This window comes from Tachypleus tridentatus, chromosome 8, assembly GCF_004210375.1.
Source record: "Tachypleus tridentatus isolate NWPU-2018 chromosome 8, ASM421037v1, whole genome shotgun sequence".
NCBI lineage: Eukaryota > Metazoa > Arthropoda > Merostomata > Xiphosura > Limulidae > Tachypleus > Tachypleus tridentatus.
This window is the reverse complement of record NC_134832.1, coordinates 87,010,988-87,035,085: the sequence shown is the minus strand read 5'-3', so window position 1 is coordinate 87,035,085 and position 24,098 is coordinate 87,010,988. Positions and strand designations below refer to the sequence as shown.

The 24,098-nt window shown below is 34.7% G+C and overlaps 1 protein-coding gene across 7 annotated transcripts in view; it reads left to right on the top strand.

The window, feature by feature from the left end:
* Coq6 (ubiquinone biosynthesis protein COQ6, mitochondrial) overlaps positions 1-24,098 on the top strand; it is a 58,311-nt gene that overhangs the window by 26,688 nt on the left and 7,525 nt on the right. For all 7 annotated transcript variants that reach the window (XM_076449955.1, XM_076449953.1, XM_076449957.1 and 4 more), the window contains exons 6-10: positions 827-934; positions 2,219-2,281; positions 17,632-17,739; positions 20,002-20,080; positions 20,268-20,391. In XM_076449955.1, coding sequence (XP_076306070.1) covers positions 827-934; positions 2,219-2,281; positions 17,632-17,739; positions 20,002-20,080; positions 20,268-20,391 — 482 coding nt within the window. The remainder of the gene's footprint in view (positions 1-826; positions 935-2,218; positions 2,282-17,631; positions 17,740-20,001; positions 20,081-20,267; positions 20,392-24,098) is intronic.

The window sequence follows — 24,098 nt, the reverse complement described above, 5'->3', positions numbered from 1 at the left end:
TTTAATTATAATAAATGAAAAATGTCCCATGTGGGTAATAATACTTTGTATTATAAGTATAATTTGGATGGGAATGACCTTTTCAGTGCCATGAAAGAAAGGGCATTTGGTGTTGTGCATGATCAGTCTCTAAAGCCATCCAAGCAGTGTGCTATTGCTAGTAGTAGGGAAAATGTGAATTTAGGTCATATCTACAGAAATATTGAATACAAGTCTAAAGATGTTATAATTTCATTACGTCTGGAGTATTGTGTTCAGTCTTGGACTCCTTATCTTTGGAAAGACATTGAATTGTTTTTAATTGTTGAAAATGGTTCAGAGGATGGTTATAGAATGGTGTCTGGAATGAAGGGGCTATCATACGAGGAGAAGTTTAAATCTCTCAGATTGTTTTCTCTTAAAAAAAAGAATAGTTAAAGCAAGATCTGATTGAGGTGTTTAAGATTGTAAATGGAATTGATGGTGTTTATGCCTCATCTGTTTTTCATACTCAGAAGTGGGAATAGTAGGTCTAGGAGAAATAAATATAATTTTTGGCAGAGTTGGAGTCTTCTTCAGCTAAGACGGTTGGATTTTGTAATGGGTTGACTTCAGATGTTGTAGAAGCATTAACTTTAAGTGAGTTTAAGAGAAAGCTTGATAGGTATATGAATGTTAAGGGCTGGCTTTAAGTTAAATTTATATATATTTATTTATTTCATTAATATTTTTAGTTTAGTTTAAAGGTTGGGACATCTGAGATGGACCATAAGGTCTCATGTTGTCCCAAAATATTAAGTTATTATGATATAATTTTACATACTGTTACTTTTTTTTTCTGTTCAAGATAGGAGCTGATGGGATACAATCACTGGTAAGAAAGACCATGAATGTGAATTATACAGCTTGGAACTATGACCAGAAGGCTATTGTGGCAACATTAAAGCTTTCTGAGGTTTGTTTGAAATATTAAATTCTAATAAAACAGTTGGTCTTTTGTGTATAGTATTTAAACTATCAATACACCATGTGAGTATAAAATGGAAAAAAAGCTGAAGAAATTATCTGGAGTTAGATAGTTTTTCAAACTAATTGTATAATATTTCTGTTTGAAAATTAGCAGTTTCCATTATACATTTTGTTATATATAATTTGATCACCTTTTAAACTTTATTTTTAAATATTTTAGAATAGGATTCCAATATTGTAATAATTTTAATGTTTTATGTAGATCACAAGTATAAGATAAAAATCAAATACAGCATATTTCTCTGAGAGACCAATTCTTAACATACACCATTCATTTTCTATGTGTGGTTTCATGGTTAAATAATCATATGCCTTTCAGTTGTAAAATTTCTTGTTTTAAAAATTGTGTATAGAAAAATATGCCATATTTTAAAATGCACTGGTATAAACTTGCCTATTGAAAGAAATGATTTATATGTAACAGAAGTGTTTAAAATTGTATTGGAATGCTGATATTTTCATGTTCTTTGTTCATCAATTATTGATTTCTAATCTGAGAAGTATAAAAACAACTTGAGATGGTCATCTTTTCTGTCACAAACCACTGACCAGTATGTTATTTGTCCAATTTCAAAATTTACGAGATGGGCTAAATCTGTTGCAGCCATAATTATCTAAAACTTGTTTGTATGTGCATATTTAGTGTGGTGCAATGTACCAAATAAGGCAAAGGATGGGTTATCTTGGGCTAAACAGAAGCAATTAATATTATGTTTGACCACAAATTTGTTTTCACATTCCTTTTAATTAGTCATTTAAGGATTTTTATTGAGGTGTATAAACTTAGCTTCTCAGATCTACCTTTCTTCTTTCACAAACCACTGCCTGGGAGGCCTTTTGTGAAATTCCAGAACTTGTCATCAAGGATGAAATTATGGAGTCAAAATTATTTAATCATTTTATGAGGCATAAAAATCCAACTAAACAATATAACTAATTAAAGAGGAATGTGAGGAAAAAGTATTTATAATCAACTATTATTTTATTCATATTAATTAGATAAACAAATTGTCTACTCTGTTTTATGAGATTTTTGAAGTACAAAAAATCATTCAAATTGTAACTTTTAAGTTTATCAAGTAAAGCATTTTTATTTTCAGCTATGTTTTAAAATTGTGCTTTCTTGTATATATATTAGTTCTCTAATGCTTTACAGACTATGATTGGTTCACTTACCATTTTATTTAAAAACTCATATTTTCCATTTCAGTCTACAGAAAACAGTGTTGCATGGCAAAGGTTCATAAGCACAGGGCCAATTGCACTTTTGCCAGTGAGTGAAAACTTTGACTACCTTACCTAAATTTCTTTGTTATTCCAACATAAGACCAAAAATATTGATACTGAACTAATAATACAACGGAGTCTTAATTTTAATAAGTATAAATCTGAGAAGGGTGTATTTAATTAGCTAAATGTGAAGGTTGATTTTTAGTTTTGTTTAAAGTACACAGCATGATTGACCAAAAGTTAATATTAGTATATATTGTGACTGTAAAAAAATTGGAATGCTGATTTTACTTTCATATACAAGCACTTTCTCATAAAGTAGATATGTAATTTTTGAAATACTGCTCTCACTTTAGCATAAAGCATTAAAAAACTTCCTAGTGTTATTTTTAAAAAAGTATTTGTACAGTATGCTAATTTTTATTTGTTAGAAATGCAAGTACTTTGTTCTCACAAATGGTAGTTTTAAAGTTAATTCTCTCCATACAGGCTTGGTCATTTTGATTGACCTTATAGGCATGAAAGTATCCAGACTATAACTTTTAGTCTGGTGTCTGTGTATTTATGAAATGTGACAAGTTCCTAGTAAACAACACAAGACTTTTGTGCACAAAAATTCTTAATTTTTTAATTAAGTATTTTTATTTGTAACTAAAGTTTTGTATGTAGATATATGGAAGTAAAGCACTGACTGTTCTGATTGCAAGGTGATTTTCATGTTAAGATTAAAAATACTTCTTTTCATTTTAGTTTTCAAATTCATTTTCATGACCTCTAAAATCGCCTATATTATTATCAAGCTTTTTTTCCTTCAAACTTTGTATTTGATCTGTTATTTTTTCAGTCCCATCCATTTACAAACTCTGTTCATTTGACTAACTTTGTAACCACCACAAAAAATTATCAAATAAATTATTTTTTATTTTTAGGATTACTCCATTTTGTAACATTCTTTATTAGAAGTAGCTCAACGATTGGAACAGCCTAATTTGTTTCTACTTTATTTTTTTTTGCCATATGAATTATACCCAACTAATAATCCAATGTATTATCAGGTGGCTGGTATGGGAGCCAAAACTTTAATTAAAATAAAGTTAACCTGAAGATGACCTCAGAAGGTCAAAACATTCTTCTGTACTTTATTTTAATTGAAGTTTTATTATCCATACCAGTCATTTTGAGAATACATTTTTACTTCAAGTGGGTTACTTGTCATCATGTAATAATTTAATGATAAAAGCTTCAAATCGCCCAGTGAATGTATAGTTCAAGTTATTGTACTGAATAATGTGATGCACATGCTATTAAAAAAAAATATATAGTTATTATTTTCTGAAAAGGAACTACTGCTTTCACTCTAAGCTGTCTTGATCCTTATTTGCCCTTTGAGCATTGCTAAAAAAATTTTCACTAACACCACTCCAGTCTTTTATACCCCTTCATTTTTGCACCATTTTAGAACATGTGCTGATCATATAACTACCCTCCACCAATCAACTGTGTCATCTATTCTAGCACAGTCCTCACTTTTTGAATGGCATTCTGGTGTATAGACTTCTGTTTTAACTCTTTATCTGTGTAACTATAAAAGTTTGATTGTACTTGATCACAAATTCATATAAATTTTAACTTTTGCTTTTGACTTTTTGTTTGATTTCCATTGTTTCCAGTACAGATAGTCCTCGTGTAGCTTTGCATAAAATTTAAAACAAACAAACAAACAAACCATTTTTTCTACCCATTTATTTTTGAAATATTTCTGTTTTCTAAATTCTAATTTGTTCATTTGAAGTTTTATTAGTTTGAGTACTTTATCTGAGAATATTTAATTTGTCTTGATAGCTAAACTTCATGACAGTTCTGTGGGTTCTGTCTGAAGGTTTCTGTCTTCAGTTCTGCTCCCCCTTTACCTACTTCTGACATCTCCCTCTCTTCTCCTCAGAATTATATCTTATCCAGTTGTTTTGTCTAGTCTGTTCAAGATCTCCTACACAAGAGCTATCATATTGTGTGGTACCCATTCAACCTGAATTCTGCTGCCACCTATTTGTTGTCTCCAAAAACACAGGAGATTGGAGACCAATTATATATTTGCCCTGGCTCTATACCCATCTCTAGACACTTTGTTTCACCATGGAGTCTTACTTCTCAATTCAGTGGGTTTTTTCCCTTGGGACTTTAGGTGACAAAGTTCAATGTGACAGATGCCTTTCTTCTTATTCCAATTGCCCCAGTGTCATGTTGTTTTCTTCAGTTCTGGACACTGCCATTTGAGATTTCTTGAACTCTGTATGTATTTTGTTGAGCGGTATGCTATTTTGCATGTCATTTTTACTTGCTGGGTCTTTAAGACTCACCATTACATGGATGACTGGCTACTGCTTGTCTTTTCCTTTATCCAGTCAGTCACTCGTAGTCACTTGCATCTTTGAGAAACTGCTTGAGTATGGTTTCTCATTAAGAAAAGTCCTTTACTACTGCTTTGCAGTATCTCATTTATTTGGGAGTTCTCTTCATTTTCCATCAGTCAGGTCCAGACATCTTCAATTAGGTGCTGGGATGTGGCTTGTTGGCTTGACAGGGACTTTACTGTGGTTTGGGTTCCCATTCTTCCACTTTGTCTTGTGTGTTATCTGTTCACAGATGCTTCCTTGATTGGTTGGGAAGGCCATTCCCCAATTCCAAAGATATTTTTGGTCAGTGGTCAGTTGATGAGGCTACTATCTATAACAACATTCTGGAATCCAATTGCTTATCACAGATTCTCCCCATGGTGTGATCCTTTCCTTGTTAGGTATTTACGTGGGTGTGTTAGCAACTGGGAACACCACATAAACATATGCATTTGCAATGCACTAAATGTCAAACTTCTTTCCTTTTGATCTCCAGTTCCTTACTCTTTAGCTTTGGGAGAAGGTGCTTTCAGTTAGGATTGGAGGGGTTTTAACCTGTCTGCCTATTTTCCAATCAGATTCCTTTCCAAAGTCTTTTTTTTCTTATCAAGACCACTCCTTGTCATGTTCTGCTAGTTACTTTGTATTGGTCAGCTCAGGTGTGTCTCCTTATGCTCTAGCCTTTACTGGAGCAACAACTTCCCCCCACATCGCTCTCTCCTGATTATTTCTCTGACAACTATGATGGGACATGTTTTATCCCAATGTCACAAAACTTCGTCTTCACATATTGCTTTTGTCCACTTTCTTCTCACAGCTCAGGGACTCACCTCTCATATAGCATCTTTCCTTGTCTGTACCATTCACCCTTTCTCCTTGTTTATGTATCAGAGGCATTGTTCTTACTTCAGATTTTGATCTAATTGCCATAGCTTTCAACCATCCTCTCTTTCTGTTGACCATTATAGAGCTGCCTTGTTGAATGTTTTTCATTCTCCTGTTTCTGAAAAGCTTTCTCTTCCCTAATTATTTCCCATCTTTTTTCTTCCTTTCATCTGGTCCATCCATTATGTCCCTTTGTTCTGCCAGACTGAGATCTCAGTGTTGTCCTTCATGTCCTGTCAGGTTCTCCTTTTGAACCCATTGAAATGTGTTACTTTTACCATCTTTCTATTAAGACCTCTTTCTTCACCCTTCTGGCATGTGGTCATGATCATTCTGATATTTATGTCATTAATGTTTCTTGCATATTTTACCATTCCTCCTATGTTATCCTCTAACTGGATTGGGTCTTCCTTCCCAAGACATTGGCTACTTGGGAAAGTTTTTACCTTTCACTTCTCATCTGTACTCCCATTTAGATCCAGATTGATTAGTTTGTTTCCTGCTATTTTATATGGCTTGCACTGCTTGCTTTCATGGTTCTTATTCCTGTGTATTTGTTCCTTGGAATTCCTCTGTTTTCTCTGATTCATCACCTATTACAGTCACCGATTGGGTTTTTCAACTCAGACTGCTGGTGTATTATAACGTGTCCATGGAAGGTTGCAATTTACATAACTTTCTTTGCACTAAAGTCATCATCTAGATATATCATTTGTTGTTTAAAACTTCCATTATTTGGAGGGGATCATTCAAACTTGCATGTGGACAACTACTAATACATTTGTCATATATCATCTATACAATGTAGTTGTGCCTTCCTCAGGCCAATATTGTTTTCTTTATGTGGAATTTTTACACATCTGTTCCATTTTGGCTGGGGTAAGTCAATATTATTTTTATCTTATTTCAGAATCCCACATGATGCAGGGTGTTATATCTTTGCAACACTTCTAGAGTTGCATTTAGAGTCTCAGAAAAATCACTGAGGATACAATCCTTCCTGTGCACTCATTCAGAAATTTTCTTAAGGATGATGTAATGTATAACTTTAGCTGAAGATAAAGAGCAATCTTTCTTGATTTTAGATGTTTCAGAAAACCTTTTACTTTACATTTGGAGGCAGAAGAAATACTTTGATCATTGGAGATGGCATTGAAATGTGCAATTAATGGTGGATATACCTTTAGTAGGATTTTTATTGCTATATTCATACTTTGCATCAAACATATTTCTTCTCAGGACTGAGTAGGGAGCCTTTTCTCATTGTTTTCAATCTTTCTTCATTTGATCAGTCCAGTCCTGACTACTGACAAATTGTGGTAGTACAAGTAAATGCACAAAGGAAGTCATCTGAAATGTTTCATTGCTGCAATTATTTGGCTGCACCATTGACAATCAGTTCTACTCTATGAGCTATATAATGTACTGGGAGAAACCAACTTGCTTTATATTTCAACTCCATTGCAGTATTACCTTGAGTCCCATAGTTGATTATGGCTTCATTTGCACATCCACCACAATGTTCAGCTTTTTTTAGCTCTTTTAACATTGCTGTCAGTGCAGTCTGTGCAATATACTAGCAAAAACAGCAGATTAATAGTCACTGATGCAAATTGTGCCAATATCTACATCATTTCTCATTTGGAATTCCATTAACCATACAAAGTCTTTTATTCTTTCACATAGGCTCAGTCCCTGGGACCAACCTTATAACCATTTTGTGACTGTTATAGTTTTCATGCTATAACTTTTAACTCAGTAAATATACGTTAACTAATGTGGCAGATTATTTTCCTAGATAGACCACACCTTTAATTTATGTAATTTGAGTTCGTAATTCATACAAAACGATAAAAGTAGTATTTTGGCATCAGCAAAATCTAATTTGAACCAGTTATCAAACATTTCTTAAGAAAATGTTTTATTTTCTCTCTTGTTTTCTTTAATGAATCTCTGCAAGGGTTTGGTAGATTTAAATGATCTCATAACCACCATGAAAAGATTAGGAAGTAAATATAGATTATTATTCTTTCATTCTAGAAGAGCAACAGGTTATAACACAAAGATATGTTTAGGCTAAGTTGCTTAAATCTCATAACATTATACATATATATAATTATTATAATTATTTTTATTATATTGACCTTTCAGGTGTGCCCAGCTAGTAGTGCATAAGTTACAATGATATGGAAAACATGCACTCATGTTACCATATCCAATAATATAAATTTGATCTTTAGTCTTTAGAAAATACCCCTTAGTGTGAATTCATGTATGTGGTGAGGGGACTTCCCAGGGGAAGGTTCTATTCTTTCAGTTCACCTCCTCTGGGATCTAAACATCCACCCACGTGTTTGCCATGAGTGGCAACCCGTGAAGGGGAGGAGAGGATCCTGGTGGATGAGGGTCCAATCCTAACACACCACTTTGGCCTTGAATTCCTGTAGATGGGCAGCCTTGGGGTGATCCCCCTAGGGTCAATTGGCTGGTCTACTTGGGCTAGGGTCAATCAAGTACCAGTATTCGATGTTCTCAATAGGTGTTGTGGACATTGTATCTGATGCTGGTGTTTGGGTACAATGCTCACGATCCCTGGCATTACTGCAGTGTCCTTGCTTGGCATTGTATTGTGTCCCCTCATAAGGCTCTGTGGTGGGTTGGGTTAGTGGGCACCAAAAAATTCTTTTGTTTTTATTATGAATCCTCCAAATAAAAACTTAAATAAAATAGTGAAAAAACAGTCTATAGGTAAATGACCACCCATCCTACTTTTGTTCTTGCCCTAAATGGTTGGAAGAAAAAGAGGTGTAGCATTTGAAAATGATTCATAATATTACCTATCCTGAGGCTCAAAAATTGCTGTCCATCCCTCATCTCAGACATATGCTGCTGCACTTTGTTCCTCAACTACAGTTGGAGTGCAGACAGATCTCTCTGTACCTCCAAAATAATTGATCTTCAAATAAATGAAAAGTCTTTTAACCTCCATGGTTAAAAAGTTGATCAGTCAACTTCAACACCTATCCCTGTTCCTTACATACATTCCAACAAACCCCAAGACTAACATCCTTTGGTTCTAGGTACAGGCATTTCCTCAGATCCACCTTCCTCTCTCACCCCAAGATGCAAAACAATCATTCATTCATGTCCTCAGTCTCTGGAATCCCCTTCCAACAGCAAAGAACAGCTCGATCAACCCAAGATAGGATCCATGGAGGTTGATAGACCTCCATTAAATAAGGAAAGAAAGAAAAAAAAGGCATGGTCATAAACAGAAGAGTTCTCCACCTGATTTGCCTACACATAAATAAAAATGGCCACCCTGATACAATGGAACTGTCAAGGTTTATGTTCTAATCTGGATGGCATCAAAACACTGACTGCTTCCTACCATCCTGTTTGTATTTCCTTACAGGAAACACTTCTAAAACCTGCTGAAACATTCTTTTTTTGGCATTTTTCTTTATACAGAAATTACAGGCTGTGTGATGGACAATTCCATGGAGGGGTAGCACTGTTGGTTGATCAGCAGGAATCCACCCTGTCTTTGCCACTCGACACACCCTTGGAGGCTGTAGCCATCCTTGTTTCTTTGGGTCATACCATCACTGTTTGTTCTCTCTACCTGTCACCTGGAGAGACATATGATCAATCAGACCTTCATGCTCTCATTTAAAAGTTGTCATCTCTCTTTTTCATCCTGGGGGATTTAATGGACATCATCTCCTCTAGAGATGTGCTGATATTGATAGGAGGGGTCACTCTGTTGAGTATATGTTCTCTGATCACAACCTTTCTCTTTTCAGTACTGGTTCTTCTACTTATTTCCATGTGCCTAATCAGTCCTTTACTGCTATTGATCTCTCAATTTGCTCCCCTTCATTATTTTCCCATTTTTCATGGAGGGTTGACAATAATCCACGAGGCAGTGATTGTTTTCCTATAACCTTGAGAGAGACTGGCTGTGGTTGATGCCACCCGACCCACATGCTCCAGTGGAAGCTGGATCAGGCAAACTGGCCTTCTTTCACTGCTCTCACAGAACTTGATCCTGCCATTGTTTGTTAGCCAACAGTAGACGAATTTGTGGCAGCAGTAACTGACTGTATTATACAAGTAGCTGCTCAATGTATTCCTAAAACCTCAACACGTTTTCCACTATATCCTCATCCATGGTGGAATCCTGCCTGCCACATAGCACGGAAGGCTCAAAAAGGATCCTGGGATACTTTCCATAGATATCCCACACTCTCAAACCGCATCCCTTTCCAGCTGGCCCATGCACATGCTCGATGGATAAGACGTCAAAGCCAGTAGAAATCTTGAATTAAGTTCACAACCAGCATATCCTCTACCACCACTTCCAAAGTCATTTGGGACAAGATTCAAAAGGTGAGTGGGCAATATCACTCTGACACCCTCTCGATCTTGCTCTCTGATGGCCGGGAAGTGGCTGATACCCAGAGCATTGCTGATACTTTAGGTGAAAGCTTTTGCCCGGTATCTATCACTTCTGCTTCTTCTTAGCCATCAAAACATGGGCAGCGCAATCACATCTTTCTTTTCAAGCTGATTGTCTCTATGACTATAATCATCCATTTACACTGGTGAAACTCAAACTGGCCCTTCATTGGTCTGGCAGTACATTGGTTGGGCCTGATGATATACACTATGAGATGCTGTGCCATCTATCTCCTGCTTCTCTTGCTATCTTTTTGGTTGTTTTTAACTAAATCTGGCAGGAGAATGTTTTTCTTGATGCCTGGTGCTATTGTTCTGTCTTTCTCCAAGCCTGGGAAGGTTCCCAAGATTCCTTCAAACTACTGTCTAATTGCTTTGACGACATGTCTCTGAAAGACCTTAGAGAGGATGGTTAATGCTCTTCTTGTTTGATCCTCGAGTCAATGTCCTCTTGCCCACCCAGTGTGGGTTCTGACAACAGTGCTGTACCATGGATCACCTGATGTGACTTGAAACGTTAATCAGAGAAGCCTTTCTCAAATGACAACATCTTGTATCAGTATTCTTTGTCATTGAGAAGGCTTATGATACAACATGGAGGTATGGCATTTTGTGAGACCTCCATATATATGGGTTACGTAGCCATTTGATCATTTGTATTAAAATATTTCAAAGAACAGGAGATTCCAAGTTCGGGTGGATTCAACACTATCCCCTTCCTTTCTACAGGAACTTGGATTCCCTCAGGGCTGTGTTCTGAGTGTCACACTTTTCAGTATAAAAATTAATGCCTTCATAAATAACTCCCTCTCACTGTTGCAAATGGGCTCTATGTTGATGACTTTCACATCTCATGTCAGTTGTCAAACATGAGATATATTGAGCAGCAGGCTACACATTGCTCTAAATCATTTACTAAAGTGAACCACAGCAATTGCTTTAAACTTCTCTATCTATTTTGCTGCCAACATGGGAATTCACCCTAATCCTGAACTCCATATCAGTGAAGTTGTGCTACCTGTGGTGTCTGAGACTAAGTTCTTGGGGCTTATCTTTGACCGTAAGCTAACCCTTGTACTGCACAATAAGCAGCTGCAGGTGAAATGTACAAGAGCCCTGAACATCCTCCGTGTCCTCTCTTCCACCACTTGGGGAGCGGATCGACGTTCTATGCTAAAGATATATCATGCTCTTATTCGATCAAAACTCGACTATGGATCACTGGTCTATGGCTCTGCCAGACCATCAGCCTTAAAGATACTAGACTCCATTCATTATCAAGAACTTTGACTCTGCACTGGGGCTTTCTGCACTTACCCAGTTCAGAGCTTTTACATAGAGTCTCACAAACCTTCTTTGCACCTTTGCTGTTTGCAACTGTCTTTGCTGTATTCTTTGAAACTTCGTTCCTTATCAAAGCATCCCACTTGGGGTTGTGTTTTCCTTCCTCGATGGGCCATGCTTTTTCAGACCAGATGGTCTACCATTGCTCCTTTTGGCCTTCGTATCCAGGTGCAGTTGGATGAATTGGATCTGTCCTTGGATATAACATTGCTGTATCCACTGGTCAGCCCATCCCACCATTGCTTCTTACAGTACCCAGTTGTGACCTGTCTTTAAGTCATCTGAGAAATGTAGACACTCCTGATTAGAAATACTGTCTGCTATTTACTGAACATCTTGCAAACCATCCTTCCATTCCTATTTATACAGATGGTTCAAAATCAGGTGTGTGCTTTTCCATGGTTTTTTGTGGTTAGGTGGTTGTGCAGAGAATCCCCTCCACAGCTTCTGTGTTTACTGCTGAACTGTATGCCATTTCTCTTGTCCTGGATCATATAGAAGCTAAGCAGTACTCAAACTGTACTATTTATACTGACTCGCTTTGTTCTTTACTGGCCCTGGAATTGCTTCATATTGGTTCGCACCCTGTTCACGCCAATATTCAAAACTTACTGGCCCATTTTTCTTTAACAACTTCTTCTATCCAGTTTTTTTGGACACCGCTCCATGTTAGTATTTGTGGGAACGAGCTTGCCGACATTGCAGCTAAGTCTATCTGCTCTGGCACCATCACAGCTGTGCTTGTCCCATACATGGACTATTGTCCTGTATTCAAGGCTTGGCTCCATGCTAGATAGCAGTCGACTTGGAGTGAGCAACGCGAAAACAAGCTTTTCCAAATAAAACCCTATATTGGACTTTGACTGTCTTGCTACTGTTAGGATCGGAAAGAGAAAGTTGTTCTAACTAGACTACGCATTGGTGACAGTTTTTTAACTCATCGTTTTCTTTTATCTGGAACTGATGCACCAGTATGTAGTGTAACACTCAGATCACTATAAGCCACATTTTACTTTCTTGTCATTGTTACAATTCACAACAACGGCACCATTTTAAGCATGTTCTGTCCCAAGGTTTTTTCATAACATTAGACAGTGTTATTGGTGATGGTGTCACTGTCCACCTTGGTAAAGGTTGTAGTTTTTAAAGGCCATTAATCTTTTTAATGCCATTTAAGTTTTTTGATTTATACTTTACACCTTTTTAAACGTGGCTTCCTTTTTAAAATCACAGTTCATCTTGTTCAATTTGAAATTAGAAACTGGCAGTAACATTAAGAAACTTGAAACCAGGACTGGAAAGGCCAACTTTAGGTGACTGACAGTGGTTTTTGTATTTACCTGTTAGTCTTCCTGGCGAGTTATGATTATTACAGTTTTGGTACAGAAAGTCCTTTTACAACTTGAATTACTGTAGTTTTTCTCTTGACATTGTAGACTAGATGTAAACATTGGTTTTATGCTATTTATTTACTTATTTTGTAAACTTTGTTTTGTTTTATCTTAATTTACTTTTATGAATTTTACTGAATTTACTTTTACCTTTTTACCAGACATTTGACGCAGACAGCCTAGCTGCTTTGTGACATAAAACACTAAATCAACCAACCAACCAACTTTAGAAAATGATCCAGTCTTGGCTGTATTTTAGTAGACTAGCGTTGTGTAATGTACTGTTACATTTTAATTATTATATGTTATATGTGTATATAGATTATTTAGAAATAAGTTATTAAACATATTTTTTAAAACATAGAACAGTAAATAAAGAAGAAAAGTAAACAGTTGTCTCTTCTAGTTACAACCTTTGTACTGAGTTGCTGCTTGAAATAGGTGGCTAAGCCTTTTAAAATTTCGATCTGAAGGATATGAAATGAAACAGTTTTTTTAGGGTTTATATATAGAGTTGAACAACAAACTATAAATTACAATATCATATAACATATGGTCAATTTATTTTATATTCTAGTTTTTCAGTATTGGTTGTTTGAGTTCCAAATTTATATGAAACTATTAACTTTGTATTTTGACATTGTAGAAAATTAATTCAAACCAGTGCTGCATTCCACATGACACACAAAAATTGATGTTTAACTATGTTTTTTAAATATTTGCTTTTAGATTCAGAAATTTTAGTATTATACATAATTCAGTTTCTTAATTTAAAAGTAAATTGGAATCTACAATTTTGATACTTATTTTCATAATTTCATGAAATAGTAGTTCAATAAAATTTTGAATGCCACTCAGTAAACATGATGACATAGCATTTAATCTGTAGCCTATCTGGAAAAGGTTAAAGGATAATTATTTGGTGCAAGTGCATGAGCTGACTTAAACTGCCCAAGAATCCTTTTCAAAAGCTGTTATTGAGTCAAGAGATTTTGCAGTCTTACTTGAGCATGGTTTTTGCCTTTGCTGCATCATTTATCCATTGGCACTTCACGTGGCTCTTTCATTTAGTGTGATCATGGAAAGCAGAGGTGTTCATATTGGAAATTGTCCCACTGAAGAAAAGTGATTTTTCAGTCTGCATAGTCTGGCATACTTCTGTAGGTTTTGCAGTACATCTTCCCTGTGCCATGATCTTCAACTTCAATCCAAGGGAATTCAGCTTTCCAGCCAGTCTGAGGGAGTTATAAAAATAAATTTTAGCTTACATGTATGCTGAAATACCCGTGATAATAAGCATAACAGAACAATGAGAAATCAGCTTTTATTTTTGAATTTTTAATTGCATAGGAGCATATGATGACAAATGTTCATAACAATCATTCAAGCTACTAATATTTTAAAAACTTTAACTTAGTTTTCTGTGTGATTAAGTTTGACCAATAATTTTATGTTCATAATTTAACATTAGAAAAGGGATCATTAGATTTTGTGTATGGATTGGTCTCAACCTAGAAAGTCTTCTTTGGATTTCATTTCTTTTCATATTTGTAATCTGTATTTAGTACTACTTTTGTCAGTTGTTAGATCCTTCAGAAAACATGTTATCTTTGTTTGCTTTGATGTAACTGGTCTAGCTGTAAGTTGTTATTTGCATGTGGCAGATCACTGATAGCAGTGTTACAATGTGGAAAGTGTGTGTGACTACCAAAATGAAAGTGTAAACGATCATTCATGTTGACTGTTGACATAATTTATTCTTTGAATATAAGATTTATTTGATCACAAAATGCAAGGAAATTATTTTCTGCTATTTAGTTACTGATTATATTTCATATCAATGATTTATGTATTTTATTTTCTGTGAACAAATTCCTTGAATCACATTAAGACTGATTTGTTCGTAGCTTATTTACCATGTATTTGGGCTTAGCCATGAAAGTGAAGGTCACAGAAATAACTAATTGTTAATGATTGTTGACATATTTTATTCTCTGAATGTATATTTATTTAATCACAAAAACTTAACCAAGCTATTTTTTGACATTTAATTATTTATTTTATTTGTGCTGATGAATTGGATATTTTATTCTCAGTGTAAAAATAGTTTGAAATAATGTTGAAAGTGATCTTAAGTTGTTTACTGTGTATTTGAGTTTGGTCAGGTAGGTGAAAGTCAGGATGATTTCTGGAAGCATATGAGATGCTGAATCAGTATCACATGGGCCTATTTATTTTGAATAAAACATTTTTTATAGAAATGCTGCTGTGTGGCATGGATTGAAAATTGTTTTAAGTTAATTAATTTATAAAGTGTTTGAGAACTTTGGTTAAAAATTTTGCTGGGCAAGGGGTCAATAACTGGTTAAAATTTGCCAGACCTTCCTGCAAAATTGTCACCAAATTCCAGTGGTCTGGCACTAATTTTATGCCCTGCTTATATCACATTATCAGACACCTTACAATGACTAACTATTATTATGTCCCATACCAACACTTGAAATGTATATGAACAATTTATGCACTATCTGTTGACAATGGGCTGATTCTGAATTGGTTGACAATTTTTCATCAAACGACTTATTCAAGACACTTCTGTTTGTTATTGTTTTTACAGGTAGAATAGCTTTTATTGTTTTACAATATTGTCTTTCCACTGAATATTTTCCCATTTGGATTGTGCCTGACATGCTTTGGTGTCCACCAAGGGTCTACCCTTGGCACATATTTATGTGGGCCTGTTATCGATTGCACATTCGACATTCTGTGTTTGTCTGTAATATGCTCTTTCACATCTCAGTTAAACAACACTTCTCTACAGAACAGTGCTGTATATGTTTTTCTTGATGCCTTGTGCCTGGTTATTACATTCTGCCCTGTATGTATTATAGTTATTATTTTCTTAAATGATGCTACCTCTTCTCACCCACTTTATCTAATGTTGTAGTTGATTAATCTGGAAGTTAAAGCATTGCCTGAATCTTGATATGATATTTTAATTGAGCATATGTAAGGGAAAGCTCAGCTTGGAACTTAATTTAATATTGTAGCTAATCACCTAAAAGCTAAGCCTTAAGTTGGAAATTTCTATAAAACAGTTCCCTTAGCTACTTTATGTGAACTTGTTTTAAAGACTTCATGAGGTATATTGATCATGAATTAAATAGAAAGTTATTTATTAATGTAAGATAAATGTTATTAATTTTCATTTAATGTTGTTTTTTATATGAATGTAGTCATCATTAGTCTTGATCTAATATTAAACTCAATCTTCTATATTCTAAAGCCTATGTTAAGACTAAATGATTTTGTTAGTATTTATCTGAAATTAATAGTCTAGGAGTAGGTCTCAATATTTGTCATTAAAATGTTCTTTCAAAGTTGTTGTTATCTGCTTGATTGAATACTGTCATGCCTTCTCCATCCCCTGTACCTTTTAAATATGGAATTCTAGCTCTGAATGAGGAGAGGTAGTAATGTTTTGAAAGTTAGTATTTTCTTACACTGAAAATTTATTTCTGAAAGATCTTTCCTTTCTTCCTCCCCACTAATATGTTGATGTTTATAGTTTGTATCTGCTAATTCTTAAAAGTGAGGATTGTGATAGAATAGTGGAGGAAGTTACCTGCAATTGTGTAGATGATGCAGTATGATTGGTGGAGGGTAGTCACATAATTAGTACATGTTTTAAAATGGTCTGAAAATGAAAGGGTATAAAAGAGTGGTGCACTGTTAGAAAATATTTTTAGCAATGCTTAGAGCTTTGGGTGAAAGAAGGTGAATATCTGTTAGAAATACATTCATTATATTACCTAATTTAACCTAATAACCTTTCAATTTTTACATTTTAGGTACTTCAGTGGCAACAAATAAACAGTATATATGAAAAAAAAGAAATGTAGTATTTACCTTTGACTTCTTGTCATTTTTGTGTTTGTTACCAATGAAATTTAAGCCTACTTTTTTATACTGGTGATACTAGAATATTAAATAATTTTTATTTATATAAATAATGCACCTAAAAACCTAGAATAATAACTTGCACAAGGCAAAGGATGTCCTTCAGCTATTGTAATTTAACTGACTCTCTAAACTGTGGTGTAACAGGCTTAAAATAATTATCTTAGCTACTCTTTTGAACTTTGTAAGAGAAACTTTCAGTATTTAAATGAAATAACTAAAAACCTGAAGTGAAAACAACTTAGCATTATATGTCATTTGATAAATTAAAACTCTCTTTTTGTTGTTTATCAATGATGAAATAGAAAATGTTAATGAGAATTACTGGCACTTTGTAAAATAAGAGGATGTGACAGGTGGGCATAGTGAGTGGGTATGAATTTCTAGAGTAAGTTTCAATGAACAAAGAAGATTGAAGGCTCTACAATAGTTTTTGCCTTAGTAATATATATCTATAGTGCATTATTTAAATTAAACTCAGGATGTCAGAGAGGGGGGGGGGTAAAAAATACAGGATGGGCAAGTTGAAGCAAACAAATGTCACAAGGGAATTTAGTTAGTATTTCTTTTTTAAATTAAGAAATTGAAAATTATATAGTCAATAAAGCATATGTTAATATTATATCTCAATACCAAGTTTATTTGTATACATTCATGAAGTTGTTTAATTAAATATTGAATGTAACTGTAAAAGATTATGAGCTTTGATCTGCTCGTAGTGAGAGGGTTAAATACTGCTATGCATGTACAAATGTATTAACTTTTTTACTGATCCAACAAATAAAATTGAGTTTGAAACAGAAAAGCTTAAAACAGTGTCATTAAAATCAAATGTTTTAAAACTTGTCTAGCTGTCTTTCATCATAGTCTTGTGTCTTGCTCAGTTAAAAGGTTGTCAGTATTTCTCAGCCAGACCTTTCAAAGTCATTCTTTATATATACATGCATGTATTTTTTTAGCTCAGTGATGACCAGTCCTCATTGGTGTGGACAGCAACATCAGAACTAGCTGACCAGCTAATGGCAATGCCAGAAGATAACTTTGTTGATGCTTTGAATTCTGCTATCGTAAGATATTTTGGAATTTGACTCTCATAGTCCTAAGTCATATATTGTCTTACTTATTTTAAGTTTCCTTATGATGAAATTTTGGTTGAACATTGACAAAGATTAAAAAAAAGTTATTATGTGTCGTAAGTTGACCTGAAGTAGTAATTAGGTTCTTGTATATTATAATTTGTATTCAAAGTTGCTCTGAATTTCATGACTCCATGAGGTATCTTCATTATGAATTTAACAGAAGATTATTTTTCAACACAAGATACATGTGTTTTAATTAATGTTGTAGTTTATCACATGAAAGTTGGTCTTTATTGGATCTTGGTCTAATATTAAACTGAATCTTCTATATTTTAAAGTCTTGGGTGGGACTTGGTCTAATATTGTAGTTATCTGTATTTTATAGTCTTGTTTTGAACCTAATATAACATTGTAGTTGATTTTTTGGAAGTTAAAGCAATTGCTGGAATCTTGATATAATATGTTAGTTGAGCATTTGTGAGGTAAAGTCCTGGTTAGAACTTAATCTAATGTTGTAACTAATCATATACAAGCTAAAACCTATAATGGAAAAGTCTATAAGGTTGTGTTTGAATTATTTTACATGGAGACTACTTAGGTAAAATAGTTATTTAAAATTACTTGAGTTCTCTCCCAATTGGAGTTTCCTAAAAATGTGTAAATGGTGTGATCATTGGCAAAATCCACTCAAGATGATTTTTGTTGTCTTTACTTTTATTTTATATGTTCTGTAAAGTGAATTTATGGGAGGATTAACACATGATGTTTGTTTAACATGTATTCTGTAACCAGATTGTTAATTTGAGTTTAGATTACTCATACCTAGACTGAATATGTCCTATGGTAGCTTAATATGTAATTTTTCATGTCTTAATGTTTATCATTGAAATGTTTTTTATTCTGTTGTTTTTGTTTTTCTTTCAGTAGTATATGCTATTTAAAATATAAAAAATCTTGTTTTAAAGTTAGAGTTCAAATTTTGTTTCTTCAAATCTTTATTTTTTGTTGAAATCATACATTATTTTCAGTTTCTTTCATTTTATCAAACATGAGGAAATTCTATGCCCAGTAATTTTAGGTTTCACTTCTGTGTCCAGTAATAATAAAAAACTAGTTGAACTTTCTTAATGAGAAAAATATGTGTAAATGTTTTACCTGAATAAAATACTTGTGTAAGCTAAATATTAAGAAAACACTGAAACATAAATATTCTTTCTCCAAATATCAAGCAAATGCCAAAACATTTGGATATCTCAATGGAACAGTGATAAGTCTATGGACTTGCAATACTAAAATTCAATGTTTTACTACCCCCTTGGTGGGCACAACAGATAACCCAATATGGCTAACAAACTAACCAAAAAATTTTGGATTTTTTTTTGTCTTACATCTAATGAATAGTTCTGTTAGTCTTAACATTAAATTGGATTTAATGTAATCCTACCTTTAAGATATATTTCTGGTAATCAGACAATTGAACTAGTTTAACTCTACTTTTGATAGGTAGTTTTGTTAATCATATGATTAATTTTAACATTACTTTTTGCAGATGTAGATAATTTGAATTTAGTTTAACTCTACTTTTTGTAGGTATTTTTTTTAGATGATTAATTTAAATTTAGTTTATTTTTACCATTAATAAATATATATGTTAATTAAAGGGTTTATGAATATTTTTGTTTGTGTTTCAAAGTTTGAAGATGTTAAATAGCTTTTAAATTTTTTTTGTGGCTATTAGTGGTCTTTAATTATTTGGATAACCACAAAATTCAAACTTGCAATCACTTACAGTAGACCCCTGTTTATTTCATACAATTAAGTTTCTGGCTGGAAAAGATAAATCACAAATGGGGGACAAAACTTAATGACATAGTACCTAGTTTACAAATAAATGTTTTTCCATGAGTTTAAAGAAGGTGTCTGTTTAGAGACATGTTAATATTTAATATTATAACATTTGCTCTTCATTTATGCAGCATGGCATTGCCAAAGGTTTTGAGATTATTTTAAACAAACATTTAATTAGAAAAATTATGCATTTGTGATTTAGTAACTTTTTAACCTTTTTAATGAAGAAAATGATGTCAATATTAATGTTTAAATTCGTTATTTTTGTTTGCATTTTCTGGTTTTTCATATTGTATATATAAATATCTTATATTGAAAACCTCATTGATCTATTGGAAATAGGTTTGACTAAAACATTATCCATTTAACTTGCATACTATAATCCTGGTTTATGCATTTCAGTGGGATGAAAGCAAGAAAAACCCAATTGTTGAAAAGGCTTTAGGAACACTGAATGGCTTTCTGAACACATTGTGGCCAGGTGAGTTACACTTCTATATTTGCTAATAACTCTGATAGTAAAAGACATTTCATAAGTGTCTCAATGCCAGATTTTGCAGCACACAGAACTTTTAATACTGAGTACAAGTTTCGGTATGTGTTTGCAAATGAAGGAGTAAATAACTTATTCTTTGTTTTTCGATTGAGACTATTTGTTTTAATCTTAGGAGAAGGAAATGTTCAACAACTGCCTCCTAATATTATGTCCATTGATGAAGGAAGTAGAGCATATTTTCCTTTAGGACTTGGTCACGCTGCTCATTATGTGGCTCCAAGAGTTGCCTTGGTTGGGTAAGTTTAAGTTTTGTTAATGTGTTTTCCTAAAATTCTGTGTATCTAAGTGAAGTACAAAAATAATTTTTGAACTAATTATCAAAGTGCAATCATCCACATTTGAAAAAATAAATAAATAAATTATTAATCATAATCAGGTTGACAATTATTAAAATTGTGGTCAGAGGAAAATTTATAAAACAAAATATTCTTTCAGTTGTGAAAATAGAGCACTCAGTGTTTTTGAGGATTCTGTTCAGCTCTTGTTGGATTATTCAGATTTTATCTCAAGTATGTGATGTTTTTTATCTATAGCTGCTATTTCTTATAACCTAAGTTCTTCCATTTTAAATGATTCTGCCTCCCAACCTCGTTTAAATTTTCCCTCATCTCTTGGTAATCAGTTTTACATTGAGGGTTTTACCTCCCAGTTTGGTGACAGCATTAATGTGCCCCATCCCCACAAGCTTTGGGCCAATCTGCTCTCTTATCAGGACAAACAATTGTTGGGTTAGGTTTTCCTGTTTGGTTGGGGGCAGGCCCCAAATCTCCCATTCATGTAACAGATGCCCATTATTCCTGTCTTTGTCTGATTATGATGACTGTGTTGCAGTATTTTACCTCAATCTCTCTCCTGTTTGAGGCTCTTCACAGGAACCCTGAGAGGTTTTCTGGGACATATGTTCACTTTCACATTTTCCCATCTGTCTCTAGCCTTGCAAATGTTGTTTCTTAGTTGTTGAGACATTTTGGGTCATGATGCCATGTTATTGGGAACTTGTCTTTCAGCTTCTTATCTGTAGGACTTTTATATAGCCTCATTTTTCAAACATTATGTGTTTGACACGATGCCAGCATCAAGGGCCGCTTTAGTCCAACAACAATCTACCCTTTTTCATCTCGTGGCCTGTTTGTCCCAGTCAGAATTGAGTATGGCACTGATTTCTGTTTACCAAATATTTCCTTCCCAGCTGTTGCCTGTATTTTCTTTCTGCAGTGTTACAATTTGTTGTTTTTTTGTGATGACACATGATGACTATACGGTGGGTTTGGGTTCTGTGGGAACTTGTCTGGTGGTCTTTATTCAGTGGTGGAGCTCTTATGTATCCATTGTTTGGGTTACTGAGTACTGTCAGAAGGTTTTGTCCCATTTCTTACTCCTCCTCTTTAGGAACTCTTGTTGTGATAGAGTCTATCTGGGGTGGTACAAGACCTCCTCACACAATAGGCTATCAAACCTGTTTCACACAGTTTGGGAAGATTTTACTTCTGCTTGTTTATGGTCCCCAAAATGACTGGTCCTTGATATGTCCCATCTCAATCAATATGTTCATGCCCCACGATTCATCATGGAACCCTATCTTATTTTTCATTGAGGTTTTTTTACTGGGTCTCTTTAGATGACCAAGATGGATTTCTCCAATTCTTATCTGTTTATTGCCACCTTGGAGCTTTTTGTTCTTATATGTGGTTTGTTTATTGTGGGGCAGTGTATCAATATCGCACTCTACTCTTTGTGCTAGCTTTGGCCTGGGGTTGTGTTTTTACTTCTGTGTAGGTAACTGGCCTCTTCTCACTCATTCCAAATGGAAGTTGGCCTGTCATACTCATCAGCTCCTTTGTAAAGCTGCTCGAGTGGTTTGGTTGAATATAAAGTGGAGAAGTCCTCCCTGCATCATATCCAGTAACTCATTCATTTGGATTTTTTCTTCAACACTCATCTCATTTGGACCCAGCCTGTATGGCTTTGTTCTATGGAATGCCCTGTCTGCTCTGTCACTTTCTGCTCATACATCTCAGTTGGGCTCATGTTCAGTCCTTCAACAAGTTCTCCACGACCCATAGGATACTATGGGCTCACCCAGCACCATTTTTCCCTACATTATGGACAATTTCCAAAAATGGTTGGACGAGGCTTATACTTTAGTGTGTGTCCTGCTTTCTTCTCTGTGGGCAAATTAATATCTGTTCACAGATACATCCCTTTAGAGCTGGGGAGCATGGGTCATCCTAGTCATTCCCTAGCATTTCTCTTTCTCTTGGGATTTTTTCCCATTTATCCTTACTAATTGGGTTCATAGGTTAATCAAGTTGGCTTACTCTTCTTTCTCTCCTTCCTAACATACAATATTCCATGTTACCTCCCATCAAGTTCATCACATCATTTTTTCCCTTACTCCTCATCTTGGTCAGCCTTTGGAGGAAATTCTGAAGTTGGATATCTTTCATTATATCCATCATGTCACAGTTTCTGTATCCTTGGGGTATCTCCTACCACTTGTGGCTGTACTTCAGACTTCATTGTGGCTCTGACACTAGGTAAGTATTTATTAATGATTTCCTGGCAGCTCTTGCTTCAAATTTCTTTATTGGATCCCACTCTGTGCTGAATAGCACCTGGCCAGGTATTCTTCCTACAAATCTGTGCTATACACCGTGTTGATTCATATGCTTTTTTCATGGTTCTACCTGCTTACCTTTCACAAGATCACTAGAGGACCAAAAACCTTGTGATATATGCTTCATAAATAGGCCCATACCAGACTGTACCACCTACGTACAGCATTGGTAAAGCAGAATAAGACAGTTGCCCATCCCTGCCTTACCTTATTTGAAAAATTAGTTTGGTCTGCTTTTCAAAATAAGGTATTGTGCTCATCTATTGCAATGTCTTGGGTGTATCAGTCCCCTTAGACTTTCTGATGCTCGTATTTTCCACCATTCTTCCAGTATAGTATGGGAAATCTTCACAAGTTAACTTACAATTTCGAAGCCACTAGGGTGGTTGACAGTAGAGGCATCCTACTGGATGGATTCCAAAGAGATGGCTATAACCATTCACTTTAAAATAGAGCAGTGGTGTTCTGTCAGTGTAGTAGGTGTACCATTTTGTGACTTTAATAACACATTAAAGAGAGTGAGATGTCTCAATGCAGTTCACCTCTTTAAATGGGCACCTCATCCTACTTTCATACATATATCAGTACCATCTGGGCTGGTTTTGGATATTTAATGAATTAATCAACATAAGTCCTCATACAGGTTTGAGGTTGTCCATTTTCCTTCCTTGATTTTTCCCTCTATGTCATGGATCATGTTTCTATCTCTGTCCTGGGAATTTCCTCATTTTCTCTTGCAACAGTGATATTATTGACCTTTGGACATTTCAGACCATTCTTACAGCAGCAGGGGTTGATTGCAAGTGATGGTCTTCTCTCAGATACTTGATAAATCCTTGGCTTAATCCCACTCCTGCCCTGTGTCATGCCCTGGAGTTGGTCATTTTCTCACATTTCCAATTTTAGGGCTTCAGGTAAAGACAGGATGATCTTCACCCTACCCTATCAGATGTCATTAACCAGCAAGGAGGTTTAGATGTTGGTCTACCATGCCCTAGCCATTTTATACCATGGATGCATCCTCATTTTTTCACTTTCTGTGAAATTGAGTGATTTATTCATCTGATTGGGATCACTTTCCTCTCCAACTCAGATGTGCTTCTTTCTTTTCTGCCATGTGTATTAATTTCTGTTTATGGCAAAGAGATACCTGGTTCAGAAGAGGTGTGATAACCCTCCTCAGATTATCTGATCTGTTTCTCTCATCGATGGAGATATTCTTCATAAGTTTTCAAGGAGTGTGTCTGTTGTTTGCTTGCATCGATCTCTCCTTTTTTCAGTAACGGGTTTTAGCTAATCTTGTGAGTGGAGGAAGATACCATATTG